The following is a 12,076-nucleotide window of genomic DNA, read 5'->3' as shown; positions in this document are numbered from 1 at the left end:
TCCTACCCGGAAGACGCTATGTGAATACGGGCCGGGGGAGAAAGCTGTTGCTCAAAAAATCACAAGCTCTGTGTATTTGTCTGTTTAAATTGAAGTTATCACAGAAGTTAGTCCAAATTTGAAAACCAACATGACATACATGATACGAAAAAGTTATTGTTTTGGAATCTTACAAAAAAAGGAACCTTTGGTGTTATAGAGCAGCCAAAGTGCATCGTTAGACATTTTGTTTGCCCTTCCTCTAACTAAACATAGAATCAGCATTTTTAGGCAAAGGTTTTTAAGAGCCACGTTACTAACGAAGACACTTGGAAACACCTTGACTACTAAATGTACATAGTAAGAAGGTTCTAACAATGATCTTAACAGTGTGAAGGCTCTGGGAAACGAGGCCCAGGTGATTCCATCTAAAGGCAGAGACTGAGGGCAGCTTTTAAGGGGACTCTAGAGCAGTGGAACAGAGTGACTCATGTTTTCAGAACCCGGCCTTGATGGGATTCCTGCCTCATTAAACCACTAACAACTGGAAAACACAAGGCTGGCTGGACAGCGCTGCTTACATCCATAATCTCCTCAGCAGCCATAATGGCCTTTGTTTTTATTTAAAAGATTATTGTGGCTGGAAAGTGTATTACATGAAAGGACACGATTGGCATGGCCAGACTATCGCATTTAGGGCCCCGGGGCACCAACCTTTTTTTGGAAATCATCTATCTTACTATATTTCAACACATTTTGCCATGGTGCAGAGAAAAAACGACTGCTTATTAGCTCATCTCATGCTTTTGTTTCCACATTTTGCCATCAGGCAGAGAGAAAATGTGCAGTTTAAAACATATTTTCCTGCTATTCTATTTTTTCCCACATGAGACTGAGAGAACATTTAGCAGTTTTGAAGCAAATTCCCTGCAATTCTAAACATTTAACTATCATATGCTATCTGGGAGCCCGATCGGTTATCCAGCCCTGAAGGTTGAGCTATATTTCTGCAGTTTGTACATCAGTGTCAACAATGTGAGCTGTGATTTTATTTATTTATTATTTCACCTTTATTTAACCAGGTAGGCAAGTTGAGAACCAGTACTCATTTACAATTGTGATCATCTCTGATGTTAAAATACTTTAGCAGGTATGCAGGGGGCACTATTATCTCACAAGTGCACTTCTCCACGTGCAACCTGACTGGGTATTATATAACTGTCTCAGACATTGAATTAATCAATTTATTTTATTACTATATCAATATACTGTATTTCATGGTATTCAAAATGCCAGGGTTTCGAGTGTTTGAGAAAGAGACGAAGCAGTCATGAATTATGATAGTGACATTTTATATTGAGCCGTGAATAATTCTCTATGAAATCTATATTGAAATAGATATTTTGTATATCCAAGGCAGGAGTTATGTGAAGCTTTACTGATACATCACTCTGGATCTGCAGGATCTAGCTTCTAATCGTACATTATTCTACTTCTAAAAGGTGAGTGTGCAATTGATAATGTAATAACGCCATTTACGAGAAGAAACAACAAAGTTCTTCAACACCTCATTTTATTGTCCCAACATTCAAAAGTACAAATAATTCAAACACAACAGTTTTATGAGAAAAAAAAAAAACATTTACAGCAAGATTTTTATTTTGTTTCCAGTTTCAGAAATTACCTAAACTAGCAAGGATAACATGAAGTCATTCATCGCAGTAATTGGATTAAGAATACTAAGAATAACAGCAATAATAATAATAATAACAATAATCAATAATCGATAAGTGATAGCATAAGTAAGAGGGACCAGTAAGGCCCTGTGAACTTTTTTCTTATTTTTTGTCTTTAAAGATAGTTAATAGATTTTCAGATAGTAAACAAACACATTTTAGGAGAAAATAAAAAATGACAAGAGCCTTGTTCCTCTCTTTACCTTCCCTCCTACACTACTGGCTGTTGATTTCCTATTGGCAGGCTGCCACTATAAGGCGCTACAGGGGATGGTGTGAGCCATAGGGGTTGGACATAGACCGAGGTGACACAGCCCCATGTTTCAAACACCCTTACAAACACACACACACACACACACACACACACACACACACACACACACACACACACACACACACACACACACACACACACAAACGTTTTCACAAACACACTCACACGCATGAACACACAGACGCACAAGAGGGTCTAGACAGAACACAGGCACACATCATAAGAGTTTAAAAGACATAGGAAATATGTTCACACATCAGAACGACATTCTACTGGGGTTGTTGCATAATTCAAGCTCCCAACAGCTCTGGAGCATGAAAAGGGGTCCGTTGGTGTTCTGAGGTCAGAACCGTATAGTGGTTGGATGATGTCAGATGGGCTGCCTAAGACGTGGTTATGAGAGAGTATGTATATGCATGTCAAAGTGTTTATAATGTCCCTACACCTCATGTTTTCTGGTTCAACAAAATCCAATTCAGTACTTCTGGAACCATTCCCGACCTTTACCTTTCAAAATATATATAATATTATAGTATATAAAATATAGAATGGGTACAATCCATGAAATACCTTCAGTCTTTTTAAATTGCAACAACTGCCATAAGTACAGTTAGTGTGCAATGTTCAAGATCTCTTTAAAGAGATGTTCTTATGTAACTTTCAAACATGATGATTCTCTAAAAATAAGTTTGACTCTTAGGTGAATTGACTGATTACTCAAGTGCAATGAATGACCCTCAAATACAATGGACATTTATTTGCTCATCAAATTCATGTGCCCGAGTTTCCAAAATTGGATGTTATAAAATGTTTGAAAACTGAAAACTATACTTCAGACCCACATTTTTGCATAAAGTTTCATCACAAAGCGGTAGTGTGGAGGGAGGGTGCGGAGTGGCTTTAAAACGACACAAACTGATCACAGGTTATATTGAACCAGAACAACTGTTATAACATTCTATTAAGACTAAACTGTATTGAAAAAGATTTAAAGATTTTGTTTAACAAGACAAGAAAAAAGCAATAGCAAATTTAACTATCAACTAGGTTATGCATAGCGAGTAACTGTTTCTAGTAATAAGGGAAGAGCGTCACCAACCCTCTTGACATTTTTTTTAGTTTTCAACTTTTGGATTTTTTATATTGTAATTTTGATATATCGGTACAAAGCACAAACGTACTAAAAGTTCTCAGTGCAGTGGACTAACGGAAGAGCCTCTCCCCTAGTCGCTTGGTTCCCTTTTGCTCAGAAACGTCCTCCCTCCCTGTACCAGAATCACGTAAATACACAGACCGAACAAATAAATACCAAAATAAATAAATCATTAATAGAAATAAATAAATAGTTGAAGCAATGAAACAATCAATAAATAATTAATAAATACGTTATTTTATAAGCTTTTGTTAAATTTCTTTTGCCGCGGTAGTTAACAAAAATGTAATCCAAAACGTTTTTTTTCCCCCCACAAGCGACATGACAACATATTAAACAGGATTCCTCACGAGTTTTCTAAATAACTGAACCATCACTTCATAAAGTTGTCATATGAAAAAGACAAGCTAAAACAAAAAACAGTGACAACTCATATAGATATAGATATTGTAAAACAAATGTAGACTATATATTATCTATTTGTACACAACAAATAAAGACACCGTTGTAATAGATCCTTTGAGGAAACAAATATCTAGACTAACATAACTAGCTAATTATTATAGAATTTTGACAATGCTTCACACTCAGCAAGTAACCTAAAAGTCAGCAAGCCAAAGAAAACTGTTTTAGGTGATTCTTACATGGCCCAAAGTCCGTCATCTGGTTTTTCAGCAAGGAATAATCTAACCAGATGGGGGCCAACAATAAAAATAAAAAGAACAGCAGCTCAATTCAATGTCAGCATCAAAGTATTTTTTTCCTCTAAACAACACATAGAACAACAAACTTGGATATTTAAGATACGTGAATCATGTAATATAGCACCTACTGTTGATCGCTAAAGGACGTTCTTTTCAAATTCCACAAAATGATAGCAAAGAAATCAATAGATAATGTAGGTTTTCTAAATGGATAGATGTGTATATTGTCATTACTGATATCCCATAGACTGACAAAAAGAAAACAAGTGGACAATGCTTCTTGCTTTGGGCTCTGGACTGTGAGGATGGTTAGGCCTTGAAAGACCTCTTTCCCTTCCCTTTTGGGTATCGCTGTTGAATAATTACGCACTATGAAAAATTACGAAGATCACCTGCCTCAATTTGCATCCCTTGACAAAACCTTCCATCTACAAAATCATCGCCAATCAATTTCTCCTAAAAACAAACAACCTTTGATCCTAAAAAGTACCACTGCAGAACGAACAAGACAAGGTGGCGCACATCCCTCCCCCCACCCTCTAATTAGCCAGTCAAAATATTTTTCTATTTTTTCAAATCCAGATTCTTGTAAAAATTCTTCAATAATTCTTATTTTAATTATCATATTATAAAAATAGATTTTCTTCTCTTTATTTTTTATTTTTCTAAATGCATTTTCAAGCAAAGAGATTTTCTCTTTGGCAATTGTGTTTTTTAAATCACTTAACGTGTCACCAGGAAAGCTAACCCATCCCCTCCCTCTCCCAATCTCCCAAACCCCAGTGAGGAAAGACATGTTTTGTTTGCAATACAAAACATTTTTTTTAAATCATTTTTTTCTGCATCAGAGAAAACAGGATTGTGTAATCCCTTAGAATTTATAGGGGTTTTTAATATACACAAAAAATGAATGAATGGTCACCAATTTAAAAAAGAGCCCCCTCCCTTCTTCTGTCAGGGAGGCATAATTCTAACGACAGTGGATCCGGATTTAAAAAAGAAAAAAATCCTGAATCAAGAACAAGAAAGTTCAATCTAAAAAGGATATTCTCTTCTTTGAAATAAGGGGACTGGTTTTGCTACTGTTTACATAGAAGAGAAAATCATTTAACAATCACAAGAACAGAAAGGATATACAACAGGAATCCTGTATTATCACAGGGATTCCCAAATTATGGATATTTTTATCTTTCATTTTGTAATACTTAGGCAACATTGGCTTATAGGTCCAAAGCTATATTATAAGCCGTTTCTAGTTCTTTTTTGTTTGTTTGTTTGCTGTGTTCCTGTTGGAGAGTTGCTGTGTTGGGCGACTATAAGGGTGATGGTGGTGACAGGGGATTTGGAGTGAGGAGGGGTTCAGGACTTGTGGGTCTTGTTGGTCTTGAATGAGACTTGCAAGACGCGGTCGCCCAACCGGTACCCATTGAGACTGGCGATGGCCATAGCCGCCTCGTCGTAGTTCGTCATGGTGACGAAGCCGAAGCCCTTGCACTTGTTGGTGTTGAAGTCGCGGATGACCTTGACGTTGTTGACCGCTCCGAAGGGCCCGAACAGCTGCCACAGGACGCTCTCGTCAGAGTCTGGAGACAGGTTGTAGACAAAGATGCACCAGCCAGTGCCTGTGTGGCCAGGGATGTTCATGCCCACCAGGCTAGTCATGCTGTCAATGGTGATGGGAGAAAACCTGCACCACAAGATAGACAGGGAGAGAGATAGGGAGGGAGATAAAGAGCACAATGTTAAGTGAAACAAATAGGAAACCCACTGCATGTGCATGGATTTGCAAGCTCTGAGCTTGTAGGACAAGCCATTTCCCTATACACTCAAGTTCCCCTCCAAGTGTCCAAAGTGAAACCAAACTCTGCAATCCCAAGCATCTACTGTATTGGTTTTAAGTCTTTATAACTACCTCCAACCAGCCCTCAGTACATACAGTGCCAACCAACAGCTCTAGCCTTCCTATCCATCCAACATGTATTATTACCAGTGTTATCCAGTGCACAATGCACTGTGGGTATCTCTGTCTGTGTACAGTATCCTCCTGCTAGACTATCTCCCCTATATCGCTCCTCGCTATTGACTGAGCGGCTTCTTCTCAAGGCTGACTGCTCTGCGGGGGCCTGCTGGGAAATGTCTCCAGCAGCAGCATACGAGGGAGAGAGGCACAAGGGAAGCTTTTCTCCTTCTGTCTCCCTGAGTGCCTCTATTGGGAACTAAATTGCAGGAACTTGCTGAATTAAAACATTTTTAAATTCATCAGATATTGAGTATGCAACCAAGTAAATCTGCTCTTATTCGCCCTGTAATCTTCTCCCTTTTTGAAATACAGAGATTTGAATGCTCAGTTGACTTCACTTACTGCCTTTGTGCTTAAAGGAAATTGCCACTTTAAATAAAAGTTAAATTGTATAAAAGGTTAATTCTGTAGGAATGACTATAAGCATTATTGGGTATGCTTTAATAGAGATTTCCGCTTTACTGCAGCTGTCTCAGAGAAGCCTCCTCCTTATTCAGGAAGGAGAAAACCAAATGGAAAATGGAAGCCCTTTACAGCCCAGTACCAGTAGCAATACGAACAAAGTGTATTCCATCCACCAACACTGCAGTCATATGTTTTGGGGTGGATGAGGATGACAGTGATCATAGTCTTGTATCGGCAAGAATCAGTACTACATGAACTTTAACATCTTTGCCATCACAATATTCTGTTTGGTTATTGTTTGTGTCTCATTACAGTCACTCTATCTACTGGGCTCCTGAGTGGTGCAGCGGTCTAAGGCACTGCATCTCAGTGCTTGAGGTGTCACTACAGACACCCTAGTTCAATTCCAGGCTGTATCACAACTGGCTGTGATTGGTTGTCCCATAGGGTGGCGCACAATTGGCCCAGTGTTGGCCGGTCATTATCTTGTAAATAAGAATTTGTTCTTAACTGCCAAGTTAAATAAACGTAAAATAATATATATATTTTTAAAATCCATCACCCTGTGTGAAATGAATATTTTTTTAAATTTTCCCTTCACTAGAGGTCTTAAAACATACAGTTATGAATATAACCACTGTTCCCTGAAGGAGGGAACGGGGTATAACATACCTATGGGCAGTCAACAACAAATCATACTCACCTGAAAACTGAAATCATGCCCAACTGGCCAATGGATGCCAAGTCCGCCCTCAGAAACCCCGCCTTCCTGGCTATAATACAGGGGCCCGCATTCATTTCCTCAATTCAGTAACGCTCTTTAGTGATCCCAAACCCCATGACGGCGCGATGCCAAAATACAGTAGAAGTCAAAAGTTTAGACACAACTACTCATTCCAGGGGTTTTCTTTATTTTTACTATTTTCTACATTGTAGAATAATAGTGAAGAGTCAATGATGCTTTACCCTGGTCTCCTAAAACGTATTTTGGCTCGCATGTCATACTACAGGGTATAGCGACAAAAAACGTACCTGTACCATTACACTGGGTCCACTTAGTGTCAGACTTGGTATCAGGACGTTTTCATGTTGGTGTAGAGTCTACACTGCCAGTAAAAGGAGTCACATTACTACTAGGGAACCATATTGCTGGTGGTAACGTCACTCCTGTGTTAGAAGTAGTAGACAACCCAGAAATCAAAACTGCAGATGATAAATTGGTTCAAGCATTTCCACGTTTTCCCTGCTTGTGTGTTAACGAGGGTACAATCTCACAAGCTGGGAGATGTGGTGGATTTGTCTAGTTCCATTTTTGAGAATGTTGAGGTAGAAGACAATGCACCGAGTATTCCTTCTGCAAGGCCGACAGTTTTTACCCCCGTAAAAACTAAGGCAAAGGGAAGCGAAATCGCGCCCCAATTACATGTCATTCTTTTGTCTGTCACCCCCGAGAAGGTGATTGAATGTCAAAAAGGAGACACCAGTCTTCGCAAGTGTTTTGCATCGGTAATTTCCACTGAGGAAGCTAAAACTAAGGAGACTGCCTACTTTATGGAAGCAGGAGTTTTGATGCATAAATGGGCAGCTTATGACACCGTTAGTGACTGGAGTGAAGTGTGTCAAGTGGTTGTTCCTACACCGTTCTGACAGAATATGCTCTCACTCGCCAATAACCAGGCGTGGTCCGGATATTTGGGGATCACAAAGACTTATAACCGAGTACTTAGACATTTTTTCTGGCCAGGTTTGAAGTCTGACTTGATCCAATTTTGTAAAACATGTCATGTATGTCAACTCACTGGGAAAGCGATTCAAACAGTTCCTCGTGCGCCGCTCTGCCCGATTCCTGTGGTGGGGGAACCGTTTGAATGAGTGATAATCGATTGTGTAGGCCCGTTGCCGAAAACCAGGTCAGTTAACCAGTTCTTACTAACAATAATGTGCAGTGCTACTCGATACCCAGAGGCTATCCCTCTCAGTACTATAACGGCTAAGACTGTGGTGAAGGCACTAGTGAAGTTCTTCTCTATGTTTACTCCCTAAAGTAATCAAAACTGATCAGGGAACCAACTTTATGTCATAACTGTTCTCAAATGTGTTAAAGACACTGTGTATTTCCCATCAGTATCATCCGGAGAGTCAAGGGGCCCTCGAACGCTGGCATCAGATGCTAAAGGCGATGCTATGCAAGTATTGCATGGATACCAGTACCAATTGGGATGAGGGCATGCCCTTTGTCCTATTTGCTATCAGGGAAACAAAACAAGAGTCCTTAGGGTTCAGCCCTGCGGACCTTGTGTTTGGACACACCCCACAGAGTCCGCAAAAAGTTTTTAAGGAGCATATCCTATCTCCTCCACCCAGTAGCGTCACTAAAAATGTGTTGGATTATGTCAGTAAGATGCGGGAGAGGCTGCACGCCGCATGTGCGTTAGCCCAAAAGTCTGTCTCCTCATCTCAAAAGCGCATGAAATGACATTATGACAAAGAGGCTGTTGGCCATTCTTTGGAACCAGGGGATCAAGTCTTAGTTTTGTTGCCAATCCCTGGCTCATCTCTGTCGGCACGTTTTTCTGGGCCATATCTTGTGGAAAATAAACTCAGTGATACCAATTATGTGATAAAGACCGTAGGGATTCTTCCCATGTGTGTCATGTAAACAGAACAGGATAAGGAGGACGGGTTGGAGTTACGCCATACGTTACAGCAGTGTGAACGCTTATGTAATTCAGGGAAAAGTTACCCTCTCAAATGGAACATTTGGATAACGATCAAACTAATGATGTTATCCTATTGATAAATAGTTTTCTCAATGTGTTTCATGAAGTTCCAAGTCGCACGTCCATCTTGGAACATGACGTGGACGTGGGGAACGCTGCTCCTATACGTCAGCATCCGTACTGGGCTAATGTGAAGAAAAGGAAAGTAATGAAAAGTGAGGTATCTTATTTATTACAGAATGACATGACAAAACCCAGTAACAGCTCCTGGAGTTCCCCATGTATTCTTGTTCCTGCTTATGTATGGACTATCATCGCGTAAATGCAGTTACAAAGACTGAATATTTTCCTCTACCTCACTTAGATGACTGCATTGATAGAATTGGCTCTGCTGCTTACGTTAGTAAGTCAGATTTGCTAAAAGGTTATTGGCAGGTGCATCTGACCTCTCGAGCTTCTGACATCTCGCCTTTCGTTACGCCTGATAACTTCGTACAATACACAGTGATGCCCTTTGGAATGTGTAATGCACCTGCTACTTTTCAACTCCTAGTTAACATTGTGTTTGCGGATGTGCCAAATTCTACTGCTTACCTTGACGATGTTGTGATTCATTCGTCTACTTGGTCCGATCATCTCGCCACCTTGAAAAGTGTGTTTCAGCGGTTGGAGAATGCTTATTTAACCCTAAATTTGGCCAAGTGTGAGTTTGGGAAGGCTACTGTGACTTACTTAGGGAAGCAGGTGGGATGAGGTAAAGTGCGCCCAGTAACTGGCAAACTGGAAGCAATTGTTACTTCTCCTACACCCACGACTCGCCGCCAGTTGAGCAGATTCCTGGGGATGGTAGGGTACTATCGTACATTCTGTAAGAATGTAGTAGCTCCCGTTACATCTCTGCTTAGTCCCAAAGTACCATATAAGTGGTCCCAGGACTGTAACTATGCTTTTGAGTCTGACAAAGCGCTACTTTGTAGTGTCCCAGTGCTTGCTGACTCCAACTTTGACAAACCTTATAAATTGGACATACAGTGCCTTGCGAAAGTATTCGGCCCCCTTGAACTTTGCGACCTTTTGCCACATTTCAGGCTTCAAACATAAAGATATAAAACTGTATTTTTTGTGTGAAGAATCAACAACAAGTGGGACACAATCATGAAGTGGAACGACATTTATTGGATATTTCAAACTTTTTTAACAAATCAAAAACTGAAAAATTGGGCGTGCAAAATTATTCAGCCCCTTTACTTTCAGTGCAGCAAACTCTCTCCAGAAGTTCAGTGAGGATCTCTGAATGATCCAATGTTGACCTAAATGACTAATGATGATAAATACAATCCACCTGTGTGTAATCAAGTCTCCGTATAAATGCACCTGCACTGTGATAGTCTCAGAGGTCCGTTAAAAGCGCAGAGAGCATCATGAAGAACAAGGAAAACACCAGGCAGGTCCGAGATACTGTTGTGAAGAAGTTTAAAGCCGGATTTGGATACAAAAAGATTTCCCAAGCTTTAAACATCCCAAGGAGCACTGTGCAAGCGATAATATTGAAATGGAAGGAGTATCAGACCACTGCAAATCTACCAAGACCTGGCCGTCCCTCTAAACTTTCAGCTCATACAAGGAGAAGACTGATCAGAGATGCAGCCAAGAGGCCCTTGATCACTCTGGATGAACTGCAGAGATCTACAGCTGAGGTGGGAGACTCTGTCCATAGGACAACAATCAGTCGTATATTGCACAAATCTGGCCTTTATGGACGATTGGCAAGAAGAAAGCCATTTCTTAAAGATATCCATAAAAAGTGTTGTTTAAAGTTTGCCACAAGCCACCTGGGAGACACACCAAACATGTGGAAGAAGGTGCTCTGGTCAGATGAAACCAAAATTGAACTTTTTGGCAACAATGCAAAACGTTATGTTTGGCGTAAAAGCAACACAGCTGAACACACCATCCCCACTGTCAAACATGGTGGTGGCAGCATCATGGTTTGGGCCTGCTTTTCTTCAGCAGGGACAGGGAAGATGGTTAAAATTGATGGGAAGATGGATGGAGCCAAATACAGGACCATTCTGGAAGAAAACCTGATGGAGTCTGCAAAAGACCTGAGACTGGGACGGAGATTTGTCTTCCAACAAGACAATGATCCAAAACATAAAGCAAAATCTACAATGGAATGGTTCAAAAATAAACATATCCAGGTGTTAGAATGGCCAAGTCAAAGTCCAGACCTGAATCCAATCGAGAATCTGTGGAAAGAACTGAAAACTGCTGTTCACAAATGCTCTCCATCCAACCTCACTGAGCTCGAGCTGTTTTGCAAGGAGGAATGGGAAAAAATGTCAGTCTCTCGATGTGCAAAACTGATAGAGACATACCCCAAGCGACTTACAGCTGTAATTGCAGCAAAAGGTGGCGCTGCAAAGTATTAACTTAAGGGGGCTGAATAATTTTGCACGCCCAATTTTTCAGTTTTTGATTTGTTAAAAAAGTTTGAAATATCCAATTATTGTCGTTCCACTTCATGATTGTGTCCCACTTGTTGTTGATTCTTCACAAAAAATACAGTTTTATATCTTTATGTTTGTATCCTGAAATGTGGCAAAAGGTCGCAAAGTTCAAGGGGGCCGAATACTTTCGAAAGGCACTGTAGATGCTAGTATAGTGGGGTGGGTGTGGTTCTCTTGCAGGAAGATGAAGAGGGAATGGATCGGCCTGTCAGTTTCTTCTCCCGTAAGTTCAACTCGTGTCCGTCAAGGTACTCCACTATTGAACAAGAGACGCTGGCTTTATTGCTAGCCTTACAGTTCTTTGAGGTATATGTGGGCTCCAGTGCCTTGCCTGTACTGGTCTTCCCGAATGTGGTTGCTGACGCTCTATCACGGGTTTAGTAACTGGGGATGCGTGTTGGGTTTGCAAACTTACAGTTTGCAGGTTTTGGGGTGGGCGTGTTACGTTCCCCAGTTTCTGTGTTGTTGTGGGTTTGTATGTATGTGTATGTATTTCAGGAAATGGCTTCCTGGATTCCCCCAAGCAGCTGATTGGTCGGCCACATTGCAGATTGGAGTTGACCCCGCCCTCTCGT

At 40.6% G+C, this 12,076-nt stretch overlaps 1 protein-coding gene across 5 annotated transcripts in view; it reads right to left on the bottom strand.

Annotated features, from left to right (window-relative positions):
- Positions 1-1,550: 1,550 nt before the first annotated feature.
- Positions 1,551-12,076, bottom strand: part of LOC139406614 (ELAV-like protein 4) — an 85,463-nt gene continuing 74,937 nt past the window's right edge. For 4 of the 5 annotated variants that reach the window (XM_071149393.1, XM_071149389.1, XM_071149390.1 and 1 more), the window contains one exon: positions 4,623-5,533. In XM_071149393.1, the coding sequence (XP_071005494.1) occupies positions 5,206-5,533 (328 nt within the window). In that variant the 3' untranslated portion in view covers positions 4,623-5,205. Of the gene's footprint in view, positions 5,534-12,076 lie in introns of all 5 variants that reach the window. The other variant, XM_071149392.1, reaches the window with a different exon arrangement.

Source organism: Oncorhynchus clarkii, chromosome 4 (genome assembly GCF_045791955.1).
Source record: "Oncorhynchus clarkii lewisi isolate Uvic-CL-2024 chromosome 4, UVic_Ocla_1.0, whole genome shotgun sequence".
Lineage (NCBI taxonomy): Eukaryota > Metazoa > Chordata > Actinopteri > Salmoniformes > Salmonidae > Oncorhynchus > Oncorhynchus clarkii.
The sequence above is the reverse complement of the archived record's forward strand: the minus strand, read 5'-3'. Positions and strand labels throughout refer to the sequence as shown.